The sequence below is a fragment of the Corvus kubaryi genome, unplaced genomic scaffold (assembly GCF_017639235.1).
Source record: "Corvus kubaryi isolate FWS band 111438036 unplaced genomic scaffold, C.kubaryi_AGA036_p1.0 37334, whole genome shotgun sequence".
In the NCBI taxonomy this organism is placed as follows: Eukaryota; Metazoa; Chordata; class Aves; order Passeriformes; family Corvidae; genus Corvus; species Corvus kubaryi.
In genome coordinates, this window is record NW_024581108.1 from 25,016,796 (window position 1) to 25,039,093 (window position 22,298).

The 22,298-nt window shown below is 58.7% G+C and overlaps 1 protein-coding gene across 1 annotated transcript; it reads left to right on the forward strand.

Moving 5' to 3' along the window:
* The first annotated feature begins 523 nt into the window (after positions 1-523).
* IL23R (interleukin 23 receptor) lies at positions 524-19,006 on the forward strand. The gene is made up of 17 exons (XM_042031060.1): positions 524-593; positions 4,362-4,457; positions 4,967-5,132; positions 6,247-6,341; positions 7,243-7,536; positions 7,636-7,759; positions 8,572-8,738; positions 8,895-9,040; positions 9,663-9,822; positions 10,379-10,461; positions 10,691-10,895; positions 12,642-12,839; positions 13,244-13,327; positions 14,958-15,008; positions 15,524-15,620; positions 16,007-16,097; positions 16,731-19,006. Exons 1-17 carry the CDS (start codon positions 524-526, stop codon positions 17,331-17,333), a joined length of 2,730 nt encoding a protein of 909 aa, XP_041886994.1. The 3' UTR covers positions 17,334-19,006.
* The last annotated feature ends 3,292 nt before the right edge of the window (positions 19,007-22,298 follow it).

The following is a 22,298-nucleotide window of genomic DNA, read 5'->3' on the forward strand; positions in this document are numbered from 1 at the left end:
GGGGGCTGGGGTGGGGGGGCAGCGGGGGTAGTGATGGGGAGACCTGCGGGTGCTGGGATGGGGGGGACATCGCAGGGGGCCGGGGTGGGGGCTGGGATGGAGGGACATGGCACAGGGGACATGGCACAGGGGGCTGGGATGGGTCCTGGGATGGAGGGACATTGCACAGGGGGCTGGGATGGGGTGGGGGCTGGGATGGAGGGACATGGCGCGGGGGGCAGTGATGGGGTGGTGGCACGGGAGCTGGTATGGGGGCATTGATAGGGGGACATCGCACAGGGGGCTGGGATGAGGGGGCTCAGACCGGGGAGGGGGAGACTGAATGGGGGCTGGGATGGGGGGCTCGGACCGGGTGCATAGAACACAGATCTGGGGTGGGGGCATTGATGGAGGGGCACCGAACAGCGGCTGGGATGGGGGGCATTGACAGGGAGGGCTGGGATGCGGGGGCACTGATGCGGGTGAGCAGCCGAGGGTCTGGGATAGGGGACACAGCAAGGGGGGCAGCTCACGGGAGGTTGGCATGGGGGGCACTGATGAGGGGAACCCCCCGGGGTCTGGCGGGGGGCATGAAGAGAGGAAGGGGCGCGTAGGTGAGGTCCCACGGGGCCTGAGGTGGGGGGCACCGGGCACTGCATGGGGGGCACTGCAGGGACCAGGGCGCACCAGACGCGTGTCCCCTCTCTGGGCAGCGGGACAGGGGTCCTTCCACCTGTCCCCACAGCAGGACTGGGGGGTCAGACCCGTGCTGGCACCGCTGTCGCTGGCACGGCGGCCCCGGGGGCCCCGGCACCCTGCCGGCTGTTGCCCTCGGGTGACCCCGCACGCAGGATTTTGGCACCAGCCCTTCTCTTTCAGAGATTAAATCTTCCCCTCCGGGCTATGCTCTGCCAAGTGGAAAAATCCCAAAACAAGGCAGCTTGGAGCACAAAAACACCTCCGCCCTACGGGACGCAGTGGAGAGAACAGATTTAGCTGGGGGACAAGGAGTGACACGCACAGCTCAGTCCGTCGCTGCTGCGGAATCTGCTTCCCATCACCCTGATCCCGGCCGGGGAGCAGAGCCCAGCTGGTCACAGCTCTCAGAGCCCACGGGGCAAAGTGTCCTGGAGCCCCCCAAGGGACGGGACACGGATGGAGGGACAAAGCTGCAGCCACGGGAAAGCCGCGCCGGCTGGTGTGGGGGATGGAGGGTGGGCCTGGGGGGCGATGCAGGGGATGTGGGATGAGCCTCAGCTGGGAAATAGCAACAATTCCATAGAACCTTGGATCATTTAAGTTGGAAAAGCCCTCAAACAACACGGAGTCCAACCATTCCAGCACTGCCAAGGCCACCCCTATCCCATGTCCATCCACACGGCTTTTAAATCCCTCCAGGGATTGTTTTGGGGATCGCTCCCAGCGTGAGGAGGGAAGGCAGCAGCGGGACATTCCTTGCCCGTGGCCGTGGTGGTGCTCACAGAGGAAACAGCCCCTTTTGGAGAGCGTCATTCCCGATTATCTCTCTGCCGTGACCTGCCTGGGCACAGCCAGGGCCTGCAGAGGGAAATGGGGCATCGTGGCCCCGTGGGCAGGAGCTGCTGCTCGTCCTGGCACGCTCGGCTCACCGCAGCACCTTCCCCTCGCAGGGAAAAGCAAACTCTGCCCAAACTTTCCTTCTCGCGGCCTATTCGTGTCCCTGCTGCTGCCCCACTCGAAGGGCAGGAGCTGGGGCTGTTCCCTGGCACGGCTCACAGGAAGGACAAACTGACTTTAAAGGCCGGGAGCAACTTTCCCATATCTCGGGTGTCCTTTTACCCCGGCCAAAAATCACAGTCGAACCCCCTTTGACATTGGCATCACCTTCCTTGTTCCTGCACCGAGCCCTGGCTGTCCTGAACCCTCAGCGGAGCTTGGACTTGGGAATATTTACTGCTCCAGCAGTACAAAGGAACCTAATCCTGCCTGGGCCGCGGTGCCAGCGGCCCTGACGCAAGCGGCGCTGATTCCCAGCCCTGCCCTCCCTCTGGAATGTCCCTGTCCCCCGGGACCCTCACTGGGGGGGGACAGGGAAGCCCCCGTGGGGCAGCGTCCCCGGCCCCGGAGCCACCGCGGCGATTTTAAGGCCAAATATCTGGGTGTCGCCTCGCAGCGCTGCCAGCAGGGCGAGCAGGGGGCGAGCTGCGCCTGGGCCGTGTCTGTGGCCCCCGTGGCCCCCGCGCCGGGCACAGCTCCGGGGGTGACACAAGAGCCCCGCTCTTGGCAGCAGGGCCGGGTCTGTCCCGACCTTTCCTTCCTGCTGCCCTCAGCCTCCGAGGCAGGGCAGGGATCCCAGCGTGCCCACCAAAGATAACAAGTGTTCAATCAATCCGCTTTAATCCTCATCTCATCTGACAGCCAGCTCCGTGCCAAACTGCTGAGGGCTCCGGCGCTGCGGGCACGTCCCAGGGAGGGGAAAGGGGCTCCGGAGCCCGGCACCAGGACGGGGCACAGGGAGGGGGCACAGGGGTGGTGGCAGTGACAGTGGCGGTGGCAGTGGGGAGCTGGCGCGGGGGCAGCGCCGGCACGGCGAGGAAGTGCCCGGGAGATCCTATCGGCTGCGCGGGGGCGGCGGGGAAAGCACGGCACAGCCCGGGGAGGGCTCACGGTGCCCCCAAACCTGGGTGCTGCTGGGGGGGAAGGGAGCTGACCCCACCCCTGGGCCAGGCTGGGGAGCACTGGATCCCAAGGCTGTGCTGGGGGAACCTGCTGGGCTGTGGCGGCCTCGGGAGGGACTCTCTGCAGGGCACCCAAATGCTGGAGAGGCGTTTCCACCTCTGGAGACAGGATCACGGAATCCTGGAATGGTTCGGGTCGGCGGGGAGCAGAAACCTCATCTTGTTCCACCTTGTGCTATCCCAGGCTGCTCCAAGCCCCGTCCAGCCTGGCCTTCGGCACTTCCAGCGATCCAGGGGCAGCCACAGCTTCTCCGGCACCCTGCGCCAGGGCCTCCCCACCCTCCCAGGGAGGAATTTCTCCCTGAACCCGTCTATCCCTGTCCTCAGTTTCCATCAGGCTCTGAGGAATTTCTGAACAAACCTCAGAGAACCCCAAACACGATGGGGGTTGGAAGGCCGGGGCAGTGTAGCTGTCCCAGAGGAAGGCGACAGCAGCTGAGATTCCTGAGCACGGGAAAGAGAAATCTGCAGGAAAGAGCCCGGTGTGAGCCCTGGCTCTGCTCCCCTGCTGCCCGCGGGGCTCTGAGCTGCAGCTCGCAGTGCTCAGGAAGAGATAAGGACATCTCAGCCAAACGGCAGCCGGGGCCTGGGAAATGCAGGGGCCAGCAGCTCCGAGGGGCTCTGGCACCTGTCCTGGGGCAGCTCCACATCCCACCGCACTGTGCCAGCTCCAGATGTGCTGCCCTGGCTCCAGATGTGCTGCCCTGGCTCCAGATGTGCCACCCGGGCCCAGATGTGCTTGCCCTTGGCCAGACGGGATGAGCTGGCTGCAGATGTGCATGCTCGCCGTGCTGCCCCAGCGCCAGCTGTGCAGCCCTAGCCCCGTGCATTAAACACTCCCAGGACATCCCCAAACTAAAATTCCCACTGAAACCCTCGCCGTCCTGCTCAGGGTGTGTGTAACTGCACAAACCGACCCGTTCCTATAACCACACAGGTTCCATACATCATATACGTTACATAACCACACCACCCAGCGAGGTTTCACCCCGTGGCGCCGGCAGCCTCTTGCTCTCACTTCCACAAAAGTCCCCGTGGATCAGTCAAAACCCGGAGCAGTCAGGGCTTGCTGGCAGAGGGAGGCTCTGCCTTGCCCCGGGGGGGTGAATTCTGCTCCCCAACATTTCCTCCTGCGAGGCAGAGGCAGGAGCAGTGCGGGGTTTCCTGTGGTTGCACTGTCTAATGAGGTTAACACTGTTTTTGAGGTTTAACTCCTCAACCGACACGAAAAAGGAAGCCCCGGGCTCTGCAGAGCCGGAGTTTGGGAGCAGCAGAGGGAGCCGGCGGGATGGAGAGCGCCGGAGCATCCCTGGAGCCTTGGACCTCCCAGCCCTGCCTGTAACATCCTGGGAGGAGCTGGGGACCAGCACAAGCACAGGGGGTGACACTCAGTGCTGGTGAGAACAACCCCGCTCCTTAAGGACTTTCCATTCCATGCCTCTGGGATCGGCAGGAAAATGTTCTTTCCGCGACAGCAGCCGGGACTCTCCGCCAGCGCTCCCGCCTCACACCCAGCGGCGAGACCGTAACGATCCGTTCGGGATGGGTTCCAAATCCTGCCAGAACTTTAAGACGCCCCTTCCCCCGAGGCTGCTCCTCTAAGGGATGCCGGGTTTCCCCACGGGCTGACTCAGACTGGAAAAGAAACTCCGGTGCTCTATGTAGGTCAGCCCCACACTGCCCTCGCTGCCGATGCTCGGCAGCTCCGGCCACAGCGGCAGGAGGAGGCTCCCGGTGCCACATGTCCTGAGGACTGCCAAGGTAAGGAACCCCTGCTTTTCCCAGCTTCCAGCCCCCCGCATTTAACCCCAAAATACCCCAGCTCCTGCTCCTCACCTGCTGCTCCGGTGTTTATCCGCTCCTGGCACAGCCGCCGGTGGAGATTCCGTGTGGTTTGGGTTGGCACCATGGAGCAGCTTTTCCCTTCTTTATTGAATTCACGTTTCTTTAGCCTAATGCACGAGGAGACTTTACCAGAGATGAGATCAAAGCCCAGCATCTCCAAACGGTCTCATTCCTTTGGCTCTGGAGTTTACAGACGCCTCTAAATTGGAATAAAAACACGAATGTGATTCCCAGAGGAGGCAGAGCCTGCGATCCCCTGGAGAGCTGGGCAGATTGAGAGTTTTGAGCTCTTCTCTTAGGACTCAAATTGCATTTTTTCATTTGCTCTCACTTGCAGAAGGTTCGTGGGCACTTGGGAACCGACAGCTTCTCTTTGTAGGTCAGGTAATAGGGAGGCACTTGAAATTTGACTCACTCGTGATGAGCACTTGAGCAGCCCCAAAACCAAACCAGGTCACCTCATCCCGCACGAGAAACAACGAAGCACTCGCTCTTGCTGGTGGCCTGGTTTGGGTTGAAAAACAGCATTTTGAAGCTTTTACTGTGGACTCTGGCCTCCCTGCAGGGGAAACTCGCCCTTCCTGACTGCAGGTATTGCATGGGGAAAGGAAATGATGGCGTGTGGGGCTTTGCTGGGTGTTCAGCCCCGGGCAGGTGAATGGGGGTGTCAGGGCTGGTTCAGGGCTGCTCTGTGCCCATCTCCCACCCCCAGACAGGCTTGTGGGGAGGCTGGAGTCACCCCAGCTCCAGGGGCTGGGGGGTGCCATGCTGGCTGCTTCCAGGAGGACGCTTGTCTTGGAAAAGAGGAAATTCCCCCCGGGAGCTGCATTTCCCTGCACCTCGCCCATCCGTGCCTTGGTTGCTGCAAAACCCTCCCAGCCCCACAGCCCAAGTCCCACGAGGCTGGTGGGGCTGGGCTTTCTTTCCTGGATTGTGGGAATGCTTCCAAGGAGGCTGTGGAGAGAGGCAAAGGGAGCAGGGAAGAATTTAAGCAACTGTGGGGTGCAGGGACAAGGGTGGCTCCTTGGGGACAGGTGGGAAGCCCTGGGCTGGGGTTTTGGGGCTGTCTCAGGGGGTCACTTCTGGGCAGAGCCATTGCTCAGCCTGGGCAGGACCTGAGGGAAAGATCTTATGGAAGCAGGAAATTTCTATCCCATAAAACCGTGTCTGAGCACCCCCAGGGATGGACACTGTGGGATGAGCCCTCAGGGCAGCAGCTCCACTCTGGCCACCTTTAAAGAGCTTTTTCTTACATTTAGCTGGGATTCCCTGACTTCCAGTGGGAGCCCATTGCCACCTGTGTGTCCCTGGGCAGCGCTGGGAGGAGTTTGGCTCCCTCATCTTTACTTCCCCATCACACATCCATTCCCAAGGATCTGCCCCCCTGAGCCCCCTCTTCTCCAGGCTGAGCAGCTCTCCCAACCCTTCCACACTTCTCAGGCGCTCCTGACCCTCAGGCACCTCTGGTGGACTCATTCCAGAGTGTCCATGTCTCTCCTGATCTGTGGCACCCCAGCCCCGGAGCCAACACTCGGGATGGGTCTGAGCAGAGGGGCAGCACCCCCTGCCCCACCAAATCCATTTCCTCAAGGGAAGATTTCCCTGTCACAAATCCTCGCTGCCTTCTCCCCTCCCCTCCCTGTCCTCCTGCCTGTGCTGGAGCTGGTTTCCAGGAGGATTTGCTTCAGCATTTTTTATCCCCCAGACTATGCCACGCGCGGGCAGCGGCCGCAGTGCAGGCCATGGCAGGGTCCGGCGAGGCTTTGGTGCTCCACGTCCTGCTCTGCTGCCTGTGCCAAGGTGAGTGACGGTGACAGGGCTCAGCACGGCCACCTTGTGACACCAGAGCAGTGCCCTGGGCCTGCAGGGGGTTTAGAGTGGGAACTGGACAATCACAGAGCTGTGGGGTTTGGGGGGAGCATTGCAGGGGGGGATCCCACGGCCTGCAGCTCCTTCTCCTTCCCTCTCACATCCTTGGAACGGGGTTACATCCAGGCTCCCAGAGCCATAACCAGGGTCCCAGGGCTATTTTCAGGCTCCTTGTAGCCCCTGTGCAGTTGTGCCCTTTCCAGGAAGGGCAGATGGAGCCTGATAGCGCCTGTGAGCTGGGGCTGCTGCAGAGCTTCATCTGATAGGGAAGGGCAGCGCCTCCGCCACCCTAATCTTGGGGATCAGAGCTCTTGAGAATGCAGGTTATTTCCCTGCAGTCATTTGAGCATTAGAGCAATGCCTAAAATTGGTGAAACTGGCGAATCTGGCTGTTTCTGATGTGCCAGGATGAGTCACCGGGGGCCAGGGTGCTGCTGCAGACGGGGAGCTCAGCACAGAGCCACAGCCTGGTTTGGGCTGGGAGAGACCTCGGGGCTCATCCAGCCCTGGGCAGGGACACCTTCTGCTATCCCAGGCTGCTCCAAATCCTCTCCAGCCTGGCCTTGGACACTGCCAGGGATCCAGGGGCAGCCACAGCTTCTCTGGACACCCTGTGCCAGGGCCTGCCCACCCTCCCAGGGAACAATTTCTCCCCGGCATCACTCGTGACCCCTGGTTTATCCCCATCCCGTGGGGTGCCAGGTGGCCGGGCCGGGGTGTAATCCCCTCGCTGCAGGCTCCAGATGCAGAGCAGCTCCCTGCCGAGCAGCGCAGCCCACGGGCACCCCCTCCTCCCATGGGACACCCCCCGAGCCCTCCCGCTTTGGCGCAGGTGTTGCAACCATCGAGTGCAGGGGGCACGTCTGGATCGAGCCCGCGCCGGTGGTGCGGATGGGCTCTGACATCTCCATCACCTGCCGGTCCGCCCTGGACTGTCCCTCGGCCCAGCTCCTCATCCTCCTCAACTACAGCCGCACTGAGGAGACCCCGCTGGTCCTGGACGGCAGCACCGTGCGGCTCCACCTGCGCGATTTCCGGATGCCCTTCGCGACCGTCGCCTGTTTCTCCCTCTGTGCCAGCAACCACAGGCACCGCCTGGTGTGCGGCGCGGAGGTCCGGGCCGGCTGTGAGTACCCCCGTGCCCCCAGCCCGTGCCAAGCTCCGAGGGGGTGGCGTTTGGCTCCTCCCGGGGTGTCCGAGCCCTCACCCGGCCTCGCCCCCGCAGACCCTCCGGACCCCCCCGGCAACCTGAGCTGCGCCATCGCCGAGGGCTCGGAGTGCCTGCAGTGCGCCTGGGATGCAGGACGGGACACCCACCTGCCCACCCGGCACAGCCTCCACCTGCGCAGGTGAGGCCCCGGGGCAGCGCGGCTGGGAGGGGGCGCGGGAGGGTGGCAGCCCCGGGTGGCAGCCCCGGGTGGCAGCCCCGGGTGGCAGCGGAGCTGCCGTGCCCCACTTCCACTTCCCACAGCTCACGTTTTGCCACCTCCTGCCCGAGAACCGCGCGTTCCCCGCGGGGTGCGTTCCGCAGGTCAGAGCTCTGTCGGTGACCCGGCACACGTTCCAGCGCGCCTGCCACATGGAAGCAGCAGTGTCCAGCTTCTTGGATTCTCTCCAAGATAGAGAGGGTGAACATAACGCTGCCCAAAACCCAAAACTGCAAGGCCAGCCTGAAACTGAAGCTGAGGTGCTGGCTGCTGCGTGCCGTGCCACAGTCCCACCCTGGGATGCTCCCTGTCCCCAAAGTCCCCATGGCACCAGCCTGGCATGCCACACCCCATCCCCGGATGCTCCTTACCACTGAATCCCCATGGCACCAGCCTGGCAGGCTCTCAGTTATCCTGACTCAGTTTTCAAGACATTAAATCCTATCATATGGAGGCTTTGTGAAGAGATAAAGCTCCTGCCTAAATTCGCTTGGGACCAAACTGAACCACACAGCCAGAAAGGAAGGAGAAAGTTCCCTTCCCACCGGGAAAACAGCAGGGGTGTCAGAACAGAAGGGGATGACTTTCCAGTTTGCTTTAGGGGTGACAAACCCCGGTTTGGCGGATGGCCATGCCCTGGTCATGAGCTGTGACACCTCAGGAGCCAGGGTGGCCGTGCCAGCGGGTGTGTGGTGCTGGGATGGGCACTGACGGGGCTGCCTTCTGCTTCCCAGGCTGGCGGATGATGAGGACGAGGAGGAAGAAAAGACCTTCCCTGCAGACTCACCTGTGCTGCTGAGAGAGCTGCACAGTGCGAGCCACTACTCGGTGTGGGTGCAGGCCAGCAACGCGCTGGGCACTGCCCGCTCGGCCCCTCGGCACCTCAGCCTGCAGGAGCTCGGTATGTCCGTCCTTCCCTCCATCCATCCATCCATGAGCAGCACGGCGTGTGCTGGGGCTGTGCATGGCCACCCACACTGCCCTGCAGTGTCACTTTGGGGACCCCCCTGAGCACAAGGACAGCCCTCACCCCACCCATTCCCGTCTCTCCCCACAGTGGTCCCCGCCCTGCCCGTGGTCATCGGCGCCGAGACGACAGAGACGTCCCCTCCCAGCACCACCACCCGCTGGAGGAGCCGGACACAGCTGCAGAACGTGCACTGTGAGGAGAGGCACAGAGCCACGGGCACCCCAACGTGGCATGTGAGACCCCCGGGACCCCCCAGACCTCCCCCCACACGCACAACCTGCCCCCGTTAAAGAGGTGCAAGTCCCGTTCCCGCTGGGGACCCCCGTGGGCAATGGGAATATTTGGGGTCATTCAAAACTCACCCCTTTTCTCCAGTGCTGGTGGGGAATGAGCACCCCCGGCCACAGGCAGCCCCCACTTTGGGGGGGCGGGAGAGCTGATGCCACCTGAGAGAGGAGACGGCCTCGTGGGCAGGGCTGTCTCAGCCTTTTAAGCAAAGGCACAGAATTCCAAATATTTCCAAATGTCCTGCTCGGCAAGGACAAGGCACAAAATCCTCCGGGATGCTCAACGCACACCCCAAACAAAACTACACTGGGACAGCTCCACCTGAGCCCCTTCGGAAACACCCCTGGTGCCGGCAGGGGCTGAGCCTGGATCCCCGCTCCCACAGGAGCCCCCAAAATCTCCGCGCTGGCAGAATCCCAGCATGGCAGCCGGCTGGGGGCTCTGGCTGTGCCCCGCAGTGTGGCACTGAGGGGACAGGGTGGCTCCTGCCCATCCCTGCCCGTGGGGACGAGGGAGGCGGTGGCAGTGGGGGTCCCGCTGCCCCAGCTCCCCGTGCTTGCCTTGCAGGTGGAGCTGGGCCACAGCGTGGCACAGGAGGGCCCCCGCTGGCAGCACGAGCTGCAGAGCGACACCCAGTTCGTGTTCCAGGTCAGGTGCCGGCTCAGCACCGCCCACAGCCCCTGGAGCGCCTGGAGCCCCCCCTTCCTCTACAGCACCCCCGAGGCAGGTGGGCTCAGCCGCGGTGCCACCCGTGTGTGGCGTTTGTCACCGCTGCCCGGGGTGCCCACGCCGGAGGGATTTCAAAGCCCTGTGGATGTGGCACTTTGGGGACACGGGGCAGTGGTGGCCTGGGCAGTGCCGGGGAATGGTTGGGCTCGGTGGTCCCAGAGGGCTTTTCCGGCCTAACAAATTCCATGATCTTTAGTGGCTTGCTTGCTCCCCCGGGTGGAAAAATCGCCACCAGTCGCTGTGTCGTGACAAATCCCTGTCACCCTGAGGCAGCTGCCCCCATCCATGCCAGCTTCCGACCCCAGGATGAGCCTAGGCACGGCCGGCTCAGCGACCCCGGGATGCCCGAGGAGCGCTGCCCTCGCACCCCGGTGGCAGCGGGGAACCGGGGATGTCCTCACCCCAAAAAGCAGCGCCCGCCCGTGCTTTCCATCTGCGCTGTTTCCTCTCCCAGCCGCAGATCCGGCGGCCGGGAGGGGCTTCCCGGAGGGCTGCGGGTGTGCGGGAGCCCCGGGTCCGCTCCGGTGTCTCACCGTGTCCCCCTCCTCCCGCAGCCCCCGCCGCCGCTCCCGGGGTGTGGCGGCGCCTGGGCCCGGCGCTGCCCAACGGCAGCCGCGAGGTGACGGTCTTGATCAAGGTAAGGTGCTTTGGGGCAGCCTCCGAATTTTTGGCTCTGCTGCTCCTCCCCGAGCAGCCGGAGGTGCCGCCCTCCCTGAGGAGAGGGGACGGGAGGAAAATGCCAGCCCAGCTTGGAGCCAAATCTCTCCGTCCTTGTAAAATGTGTCCCCCAGCCGAGGGGACAGCTGTCCTGACCGCGTGTCTCGGGGTCAGACCCCACAAATCTCTGTCCGTCTCGCCCCTCCCAGCCGCTGCCAGCCCGGGATGCCCGCGGGAGGATCCTGGGCTATGCCGTGTCCGCCGAGGGAACGGGGACGCTCTGCCGCACCTCCGGCACCGAGTGCGCTGTCCTGGTGCCGCCGGGAGCCCGCGCCCTCCTCGTCACCGCTCACAACTCCAAAGGGGCTTCCAGCCCCGCCAGCATCCCCCTAAACCGGGGCGCGGGTCAGGAAGGTAGGATCCCACACGTGCCAGTTACAGGGACTGGATGTTATCCGGATTGTGGGGGAAATGCTGGAATGTGCAAGGGGAAAGCCCCGGCAGAGCTCTGCCCGCTCCACCGAGGGAGCACAACATCCTCCAGGCAAGTCAGCATCCCTTGGAGATGCTCCACGGCTGCACATGGAATCATGGAATTCTGGAATGGTCTGGGTTGAGGGAGATCCTAAAGCCCATCTCATTTCACTGTTCCGTGGACACAGACACCTCCCACTATCCCAGGCTGCTCCCAGCCCCAATGTCCAGCCTGGCCTTGGGCACTGCCAGGGATCCAGGGGCAGCCCCAGCTGCTCTGGGCACCCTGTGCCAGGGCCTGCCCACCCTCCCAGGGAACAATTCCTTCCCAATCTCCCATCCATCCCTGCCCTCTGGCACTGGGAAGCCATTCCCTGGGTCCTGTCCCTCCATGCCTTCTCCCCAGTCCCTCTCCAGCTCTCCTGGAGCCCCTTTAGGCCCTGGCATCTCATTCCTTGATCTCCTAAGGCTGCAGCAACAAATTTAAAAATGAGTTTGCCCTGTCCATGTTGGCGGGCAAAGCAAAGGGTACAAGGCTGCTCCTCCGCTCCCTGCCCCCCAAAACAGCTCCTGCAGCTCTGCCAGCCCCCACTGTGAGCTGGGTCCATGCAAACTGAAGAGGAAGGAAAGAAAAAATCCTTTTAAAATCCTTTTAGGACCACCTCATGCTCCATGTGCCCATGGGCTGTGGTTTTCCCCACAACCACACTTGCCTAGTTCTGAAAAATGTCTCTTTGAATGAGCAATGGGAGGGGAAAGTCCCATTCAAGCTGAGGACAAATACATGAGTAAAAAGAAACTGAAGAGAAATAAGGTGGAAAAAACTCTCTAAGCTCTCATGTTTATCAGAACCGTGCATGTTTCTGGTAAGACATGACAGGTGAAGATTTCAGGGACATGACAGAGCTGATGATGTGTTTTTTGGGATTCACAGAGATCTACATCTGGCTGGACATGAGCACAGCTGGCCAGGAGGGCCCCAGGGCAATGCCTGTCCCCTGTGCTGGCACTGCTGGGGCTCCTCCAGTCCTGGGGACAGCTCTGGGATCACCACTCCAAGAAGGACATGGAGGGGCTGGAGCGTGTCCAGGGAAGGGAATGGAGCTGGGAAGGGGCTGGAGAATTCCTGAGGGAGCTGGGAAAGGGGCTCAGGCTGGAGCAAAGGAGGCTCAGGGGGGACCTTGTGGCTCTGCACAAGTCCCTGACAGGAGGGGGCAGCCGGGGGGGTCGGGCTCTGCTGGCAGGAAACAGGGACAGGAGGAGAGGGAACGGCCTCAGGCCTGAGCCAGGGCAGGCTCAGGGTGGATATGATGGAAAATTTCTTCACGGAAGGAGTTGTCCACCCCTGGCACAGCTGCCCAGGGCAGTGCTGAGTCCCCATCCCTGGAGGGATTCCCAAGCCCTGTGGATGTGGCACTTGAGGACACGGGGCAGTGGTGGCCTTGATCTTTAAGGTCTTTTCCAACCTAAATAATTCTATGAAATACAGATCAATACATAAAGCTGGATTTTTATGTATATTTTGTGTGTCTATATATAAACCCACAACACTCTCTAATTTCCTGCTCACCCTTCAGTTCGTGAACACTTCCAGGAAAGCCACGCTTTTCCTGGGCCTGGCTGACCCTTCCCAGGCCCCAAGGACGAGGTTGGGGTGACAGCCCCCCTTTCCCTCTTTCTCCACAGAATTCCCAGCACCAGAGGCCGTGGAGGTGAAGCCTGAGAACCAGAGCAGGGTCCTGGTTCAGTGGCAGCCACCCCAGCACAGCCAGAGACCCCTGCTCTGGTTCATACTGGAGTGGGTTTCCAGCTCCCAGCAGCACCAGGAGGAGCAGTACTTCTGGGAGAAGGTCCCACACCAGGAAACACACACCTACATCCAAGGTAGGACATCCCAGGAATCCCTCTTCTGCTTGGGACAGCTCATCAGGACACCATAAATCTGAATTAGATTATAAATCCAAATTAGATCATAAAGGCAGCTTCATTTGAATTTGAGCCCACTTGTTTTTGGGGAGTGGGGCTGTGAAAAGAAGAAGAAAGGAGGAGGGGAGGAATTGGAGATTTGAGGGCAGTCAGTGGGATTTGGTTCCCTGGGTGAAGATCTCAGGGAAAGGAGAAGATGGAGACAGAAAGAAAATGAAGTGAGCTGCCAGGCCAGGAACAACCCCGGACCCACAAAGGCCAATCCATCTGCTTCCACCACTCAGCAGCAAGCCCCTGACCGAGCCTAGAGCCTGCCCAGCAGAGAAAAACACGTTTTTGAAGGCAAATCTGGCTTTTCCCAGCAGAGGCAGCGGCGGGAGCTCCCCTCAGCGTGTCCCTGTACGCGGTGTATCCCGACGGGATCAGCAACCCCAGCTCCGGCCGAGGTGAGCCTGCCCGGGGGAAAAGCTGCTGCTCCTCCCCGCAGCCTGCCAGCTCTGGGAACAGGATAAACCCTCCCCAGCGAGCAGAGGAAAGCAGGATGGGAAAAGAAAGGGTTTAATCAAAGTATTTGTGTAAAACCCTGCTCGAGGTGGTCTTTGCTCGCCCACATGGACCTGAAACACCCAAGAACCACATTTCCCCTCACCAGATGCAGCAGTGGAGCCTCTGTCCCTTTCTGTGGCAGAAAGGCGAGGTTCCTGTTTGTTCCAGATAAACCAAAGCACAGCAAACAGCTTTTCCAGAGAGCAGCTGGGCTGTCACAGCCTGTCCTTCCTTACCTGGAGTGGGAATCACAGAACGGTTTGGAATTTGGCTGGATCAGGCAGCTTCAGTGCTGGAAATGGTGTCAGAGAAGAGCACGAGCCAGCTTGCGAAGGAGCAGCATCATCTCCATCGCTGGGGGTGGCTCTGGGTGTCCTCCAGAGCTGGGCAGGTCCTCAGCAGGGCTGAGGCCAGGCCATGGCAGCGGAGCAGGGTCTGACCTCCAGAGCTGCTCCAGCACAGCCCCACTGGGGGCTGAGGGCCAGGGCTGGGCTTAAATAGAGCAGGGGTGGGCAGAGGGGCCAGGTGAGGCTGGGCAGGGCCATCAAGGGCTGTCAGAGCCAGAGGTACCTGCGGGTGACACCTGAGGGGACAGCTGAGGGTGTCCTCAGCTCCCACCTGGGATGGGCCATCTGCAGCTGCTCAGAGACTTCTCCTGTGACAAAGCAGCTCCGTGGCTCTGCCTGGCCCCTCTCTGAGCTGCAGAAGGGCAGTTATTCCCAGGAAATGGAAGCAAACACTCCTGCCTTGGTAGCTCTGGCTGTTGGGTGTTCTCCTCCGGGCAGGACCCAATGGCACCAAATGTTTGTCAAGGAAAAGTGATCCCGAGGGAATTGCTGAACTCAGCCGGGATCAAAGCCGGCTGCTTGTTTTGGCAGAAAGAGGCTTCTTGCCATGGCAGGTCCTTCAGCTGTGGATCTTCCCTCACTGCACAGAAATGATCAGGAAATTCATTCCCGTGGGGTTCAGGCACTTTGGGATCACAGAATCCCACAGTGGTTTGGGTTGGGAGGGACTCAAAGCCCACCCAGTGCCACCCCTGCCACCCCTTCCACTGTCCCAGGCTGCTCCCAGCCCCAGTGTCCAGCCTGGCCTTGGACACTGCCAGGGATCCAGGGGCAGCCCCAGCTGCTCTGGAAAACCTGTTAAACAACCTGGGAGTGCTCATGCAAAATGATGGAGCTCCCCAGGGGTTCTAAATTCCCATTTCAGGTGCTGAGGGGAGGGGCGTGCAGGGAGGATGTTTTATAGCTGGGGACAGGTGTTGACCAACATTTCATTTAATTGGATCTCTGAGAAATGGGATGTGGTGGAGAACCCAGCCAGAGCTGGAGTTACTCATTACTTCAGGGAGCTTAATTTTTCTTGTTACACCGTTATTTATTTTTCTAAAAAGATAACACCAAACCAGGGCTTCTGTTCACCCCCCGTCCTCTAAATGAATTACAGACATTCCCCCCTCTCTAAATGACTTACAGACGTTTCCCCCTCTCTAAATGAATTACAGACGTTTCCCCCTCTCTGTTCCAGTCCCTCCAGAGGAGCCGCTCCTGGGCAGCACCTACAGCGAGATGTCCCAGGGTAAGGAGGGCAGCTCTGCCTTGTTAAGCCAGGCTTTCTCCCGGCCATAAGTGGGAGGTTTAACCCAAGCAGCACCTGGCAGTGGGAACTGAGAGCTCCCGGACACTTTGGGGAGGTCAGAGCCAAAAAAAGGGACATTTTCACTCTCTCATGACCCACGTGGAGGGAAGGCTGTGGTGCTCTCGTGGGTGAGCAGCACCCACGGAATGCAAGCTTTGAGTTCTGCTTTCTAAAGAGGTTAAAATACAATGCCCAGTCCAAGTGGGAGGTGCCAAAACCAGGAAAATACAAAATCAACCTACACAAGAGACCGATTCCACCCCGCAGTTAGAACCAGGGCCTGCTCTGCTTTGCACATCCTGCACATTACGATCTGTTGCAGCACTCAAACCAAAAGCAAAACCAACATGAGCCGAGGAATTCATGTCAGCATTTCTGGCAGCTGAGGTAGGAAATGGTGACTGACTGAGTGGCTGAGCCCCAGGCATGACCTCCTGCCTCTCCATCCTTTGCAGATGATGACATCGGAGCTCTCTTGGGACTGAGCCTCGGCGTGGTCGGACTGGCAGTTCTTTTTGCGATTGTGATGTTTAAAAAATCAGTCAGGAAAAGGTATTCCCTTCTCCTCCATATTTTTTTTCCCTTATTTCCATGTCACACTTTTTTTACTCTGTGTTCTTGGTGTGTAGAAGAGGCATAAGATTTCTTCTGGGATGTTTTAAAGTCAACTACAGGGTCCCTTTCACCTCAGCCTGAGGGCAGTGTCACCCACTTATCAGGCTGTGGTATGAAGGACATTTGTGTGCTCCACAGTAAGGCAGAGACCAACCAAAAAAATCAAATAAACACAGATCTGGGGAAACTCAAGAATGAGGAACCCAGAGTTTCCAAGTCCCCCTCAAAGACTGGGTGCACTTCATGTGCCCCTCCTGCCAGGACAGTTTCATCCTGCATGAGGACTATCTGAATAATAAATTGGACTTTTCCCTTTGGTGAAGGATTAAGGCCACCCTTGTGTCCCTCCTGCCAAAGTGGCTGTTTGAAGAGTTCCCCCACATGGAGAACAGCACCGTGGTGAAGTCACTGCAGGTAAGGGCAGGGACATCTCCCGGCTTTGCTTCACTCCAGATTAAAGCTTGGCTTCACAGAATCGTGGAATTGTCCAGGTTGGAAACCCTTCTGAGATCATTGAGTCCAACCATCCCCCAGCAGCGCCAAGGCCGCCACTGCCCCGTGTCCCCAGGTGCCACGTGGCTTTGAAATCCCTCCAGGTTTGGGGACTCCACCCCTGTGCCAGGGCTGGACAGCCCTTTCCACAAAGAAATTCTCCCTAAAATCCCACCAAAACCTCCCCTGGCACAACTTGAGGCCGTTTCCTCTGGTAATACTCCTTGTTACCTGGGAGAAGGCAGCTTGCTCCAGAGCTGTGAGAAACGTGGATGGGAGGAGGATTGAGCTCTCAGGGACTGGGAACTGCTCAGGAATCATTTCCCAGGCATTTGCAAGGTGTGTGGGAGCCTGGATTAGCTGAGGCTTTTAAACCTTAATTCCATCTACTCTGTATTCCGTGGCCACAGCTGAGTCAGGTTCATCCCATCCCATCCCATCCCCTGCCACGGGCAGGGAATCTTCCCCTAGACCAGGTTGCTCCAAGCTCTAATCACAGCTCTCCTCCTAACAAAATTCACCAGTTCATTGCCATAGGCATCATTTTTTCCCCAGGACGAGGGTGATTTCCCCAGTGCCAGTCTCCACGAGCCATTCCTGGCCTCCAGCGATCCCACACTTACGGAAATCGAGGAGGTGCCAGCACAGGAGGAGCACGGGAGCCCGGACACGGGGAGCAAGCCCAGGGCAGAGGTGGCCGAGGACAGGGAGCTCCCAAGGAGCGTGGTGGCCCCCAGCAGCCCGAGCCAGGAGCAGCTCAGTGCCTACAGACCGCAGCTCTCCGATGGGAATGAGCTGGGATACGTCGCTGCTGGGATTTACCAGGAGCAGCCGCCCACGGCCAGCCCGGAACCGGAGCTGGGAATCTTCTGCGGGGACTACACCAGCCCTGTCCCCCAGCTGTGGGACCAGCAGGGAGGGGTGCCCCAGGTGTGTCCGCTGGACAAGATCAACCTCATCCTCAACAGCAGCCAGGCATTCCCAGTGCGGGCGGGACACGGACCCTTCCTGGAGAATCCGTGGGAGCAGAGGCCGCCCAGCGATGTCCCGGAGCAGATGCTGGTCCCTGAGGAGCTGCTGTCCTGCCTGAGAGCTGTGAACAGGGAGTCTGTGGATGTAAATCCCTGCTTCCCACAAGGCATGGGAAGGTTGTTCTGAGAGGAGGTGGAATTGTGGATAAAACCCTGGAGCAGTGACCGAGGCGGTGTCAGAGCTGGGATTTCCAACGGGAGAACCAGAGCAAGACTCCAGATTGGAATTTTGCCCTCTTACTCCACTGCAGGTTCTTGTGGCTGCCTGGAAAGCTTGGGCCAGTAAATCCTGAATTTAACCTTACCTCACACTGGCAGGAGCAAAAATCCATAAAACTTGGATTCCTGGAATGCCACGCAGGAGATTCCTGCAGGGTGCAATATCTTCAATTGCTGCTCAACATCGTCCTCTTGTCAAATGTTTGGAGCACTTCATTCCCAAATGTTTGGAGCTGTTTGGAGCACTTCATTCCCAAATGTTTGGAGCACTTCATTCCCAAATGTTTGGAGCTGTTTGGAGCACTTCATTCCCACATGTTTGGAGCACTCGTTCCTGGAGCTGATTGCAATTAAAATGGTTAAAAAAATCCCTCAGACATCCTGGCAGGGGTGTGGAAAATATTTTGGGATTGCTCCTGATGAGCAGACGCTGCACCAAGGAGGATTTATGTGTCACACACGGGCACCAAGAACATGGAATCCTTTCTGTATTTCATTTTCCTCCCATTCCCGATAAAAACCCACTCAGGTAGGAGCAAACCTCCACCACCTGCCAGGCTGATTTAAAATCCCTCGGAATCGCTCCCTGGCCCTTTGGGTGAGGGATTACTCATCTCACAGAGCTTTGCCACCCCTCAGCCTCCCTGTGGGAAGGGCACAGAAAAACAGGATTTTTCAGGGACGTGACCAGGAATTTGGATCTTCCGACATCTAGAAGGTGAAACACAGGAGTCTCCTTCCTTCAGCAGCCAGGAAACCATTTACAGGTGTTCCTGGGACTTACAAAATATTCCCAAATCTTATGTTTTTTCAATTTTTCCTAGGCACCGTGAGCATTTCTCCATCAGCTGTTGCACAAATGGATTCATTTTGTCGTTTATCATCACTACTTCCAAACCAGCCTCGCGTGTGCTGGGCTTTTTTCCTTCCATACCCCCAGGAATCTGCTGCTGGTGATTCCAGAGGAGCAGTGACCTGGCAAGGAGGGGCAGGATTCTTCTTCAGAAGCAGCAAACACGCACAGAAGTGTGAGTGCAGCAAGGCAGGGAGTCTAAAATTAGTGAGTGCTGCCGGTGCAGGAAGGAAATTGTTCAAGAACAGCCACACACTTTCAGCAGCCCAAGGGTGAGGTGGGGACAGCTTTTGTTTCCATGTCCACATCCTGAGACTCGTGCTGCCTCTGCCACCTGAGCTGCCAGATCTCGAGGGAGGGAATGCTCATCTTGCCAGGAAACAGGGCAGCTCTGGCATGTCAGGGAGCTGCTGGGTGAATTTCCAGCCACAGGAGGGATCCCTGCACACAGATCAGTGGCCAGAGGAGCACAGATCCTGTTTTTCCAGCAGTGGGGCAGGGATAGAGCATTCCCAGCTCCCAGTGCCAATTCTCCCACTGATCCCTGGGTGCCAAAGGAAACATTTCTGCTTTCCATGGTTGCATCTGGTAACTCTGGGCTACGAAAGAGAAGGGCACAAATATATACAGAGGGCTTCACCAAGCAGAGATAAACATGGGGAGGCCCTGGCACAGGGTGCCCAGAGCAGCTGGGGCTGCCCCTGGATCCCTGGCAGTGCCCAAGGCCAGGCTGGACATTGGGGCTGGGAGCAGCCTGGGACAGTGGGAGGTGTCCCTGCCATGGCAGGGGGTTAAAATAAAAAGAGCTTTAAGGTGTCTCCAAACCCAAACCAGTCTGGGATTCTGTGATCCCAAACACTCTCCCAGGTTGCTCCAAGCCCCATCCAACCCGGCCTTGAACACTTCCAGGGATGGAACCCAATCACAAAGTCACTCTCAGCTGATTTATTTTAACACCTCAGGGTTCCCTCCTTCCCTCAAATATTACACCCTCCCTGATTTTTGATATCAGGATTTTCTATCCCTTTTCCTAAGCTTGGTTTTACTGTTGGCAGTGATTCCCACAGGCTGTTTATCAGCTCGGGAATGAATTCCACAATTTTCACGACCCACAGAGATGCACCATGGTGCTGTCTCATCATCACCAAAGTTCTAACAAAACCTCACTAAAAAAGGTCTTTTCATTCAAAGGGGAGGACGGAACAGATTAAAAAGAAGTAAGAAATTGGGTGCAGAGAGTTCAAAGCTCCAGGGGGGTTGGAGAACACAGAGCCACCCACTCCTGCTCTGAGCTCCATCCCGTCAGAGCAGGGTGTGTCTGCTGGGTGTGCCAGGGCTGAGCTCGAGGTGCAGGGAGTTCCCACCACCACCATAGATCAGCCAGGGACACTCTCCTTGTGGGATTTGCTTCAAAAAGTGGGCTCGGAAAAAAATTAGACCAAATGAAGAACGAAGAAACAACAAATAAACTTAACACATAATAAACTGTGTATGAAACGTGCATCCGAGTGGCAAGGTTAAACCCTTCATGCCATTACCATGCTGGAGGATGTGGAATCTGTTCTGCTTTGAGGCTGGCAGCACAGAGAGCTGGGTTTAGGCTCAGCTTAGTCACCAACTGACAGCCTGACCTTCGTTTGCTTCTTTTCTACAGAGTCTGGGTAGCACCAATTACTGCAGCTGGCAAAGCCCTGGGACCGAAGGCAACCTGAACACTTTGGGAACAGCACCAGGGCCAGCAGATCACAGAGACGTCCTCTGAGTAATCTGGTGCTGCCGGGTTTTACTCCGTGTTTGCACTCAGCAGCCTGCCCTACGCTGGAAGCTCTGCAAGGGTTTGGCTGTCAGTAAATTGTGGGAGAGATTCGGTGGCAGATAAAGGCGCTGCAGAGGCTAAAATTGGATTACAGGCTCGGAGGTTTCACAGAGCTCAGTAACACCCGTAGACCTTCGGGGATTTCTGAGTTCACCAAGCAGAGATCAAAGCCCAGATTGTGACCAAGGCTCGTGCAAAGCTGCAAAGAAGAGCCTGGGTCAGCAAAACCCTCCTGAAAACGTGGCAGGACAAAACCAGCAGCAGCTGGAGCAGCCTCACAACAAAACTGGGAATAATTGTTCGAAATGGCGGGATCTGGGGGAGCCTCTCCCATCCCCGAGCCTTTGGGGGGTTTGGGGAGGAGGATGAGGATGAGGAGTCCTGCACAGGGCTGAGCTCAGTGGCAGAGACTGAAACCAGGCTGAGGAGCAGGTTTCAGAGCAGAGGATGTGAGCGGTGGTTTGGGTCCCACGAGGCTCCCCGTCAGTGTCAGCTTCCAAATGTCAGCTTCCCAGGGCAAATCCCATGAGAAAGGCATCGGGAAAGCCGTGGGAGCAGGGCTGGGATTAAGGAGCAGAGCCGAGCTCAGTGAATAGGAAACAAACCAAAAAGGTGATCTCACAGGGGAGATTCTCTGATTGCTGCTCAAACCAACGGAGAACCGAGCCTTTCCTCAACAGAGGGGAATTAATCTTGCCACAAGAATATTTAAAAAACCCCACAGTTTGAACCTCTGAAGGATACAGACGTCGATGCCTTTTGCGCATCATCTGATTTCCTAAAGCAGCACCGCTGGACCCAAACTCTCCCTGTGGGTCCTTCCTTGGCTTGGCCGTAGGCTCAGACGGAAGCAGAACAGTTGGATTTCCCAGGCTGAGTGACTCATTTCACCCTGCTGGGGAAGGCAGAGTCAGTGAGAGTCACCGGCACACACCGGGGATGGAAAACCAGCGGAGCCGCTGCAGAGGGCACCTGGAAACAGCCGCCCTGCAGGGAGGGACTGCTCACTCTGCTGCTGCAGCCGGCATTCGGCTCTGCCGGGCCACAGCTCCGGGCTCCAGGTTCCAAGGAAGCAGAGACAACACCAGAAGGAAGTTATGGAGCTGCTGGAAAAAATCCAGAGGAATCCACGGAACTGCTGCAGGGCTGGAGCCCCTCTGCTCTGGAGCCAGGCTGGCAGAGCTGGGGGTGCTCACCTGGAGAGGAGAAGGCTCCAGGGAGAGCTCAGAGCCCCTGGCAGGGCCTGAAGGGGCTCCAGGAGAGCTGCAGAGGGACTGGGGACAAGGCCTGGAGGGACAGGACACAGGGAATGGCTTCCCAGTGCCAGAGGGCAGGGCTGGATGGGATATTGGGAAGGAATTGTTCCCTGGGAGGGTGGGCAGGAGCTGGGATGGAATTCCCAGAGCAGCTGTGGCTGCCCCTGGATCCCTGGCAGTGCCCAAGGCCAGGCTGGACATTGGGGCTTGGAGAACCCTGGGACAGTGGGAGGTGTCCCTGCCATGGCACGGGTGGCACTGGAGGGGCTTTGAGGTCCCCTCCATCCCAAACCATTCCGGAATCCAGGATTCTGTCACTCCCACCCCTCCCCTCCTCTCCCTCCTTCCCAGCCGTGTCCCGGGCCGTGCTCACCGGTTCCCCCGAGCCCCCGGAGGTGACACCGCAGCCCCCGGGAGCCTCTGGCCGTGTCCCCACCCTGCAGCCTCGCTGCCCCACTCGGCGCTGCCGCCTCCACTCCCGACACGTTCGTGCTGCCGGGGGCTTTCCCAGCGCCGCCCGCAGCCCCGCAGACACCCCCGGGGGACAAGCAGGGACTCCGGACTTCCCCCGGCACCAGCCCGGGCACCGGAGCTGGCACAGCGTCCTCAGCTCCGCCGGCACCGCGACCTCCTGCTCTGCCTCTCCTCTCGCAGCCAAGAGAACCAGGAGGCAGCAGATTGAAGGGACAGCAGGTTTTCCTCATTGTTCGTCCGCACCGCCGGTTTTCTCCTTTTTTTTCAGGAGCTCTGTGGTCAGCAGGAGTCAGCGAAGAAGGAATCGTAAGAAGAAGAAGAGTTAGGTGTTAAAAATTCAGGGAAAGGGGAAAGGGGAAAAAAAAAGAAAGAGGAAAAGCAAAAAGAAAAAAAGGAAAAGAAAAAGAAAAAAAGGAAAAGAAAAAGAATAAAAAAGGAAAAGAAAAAAAGGAAAAGAAAAAAGGAAAAGAAAAA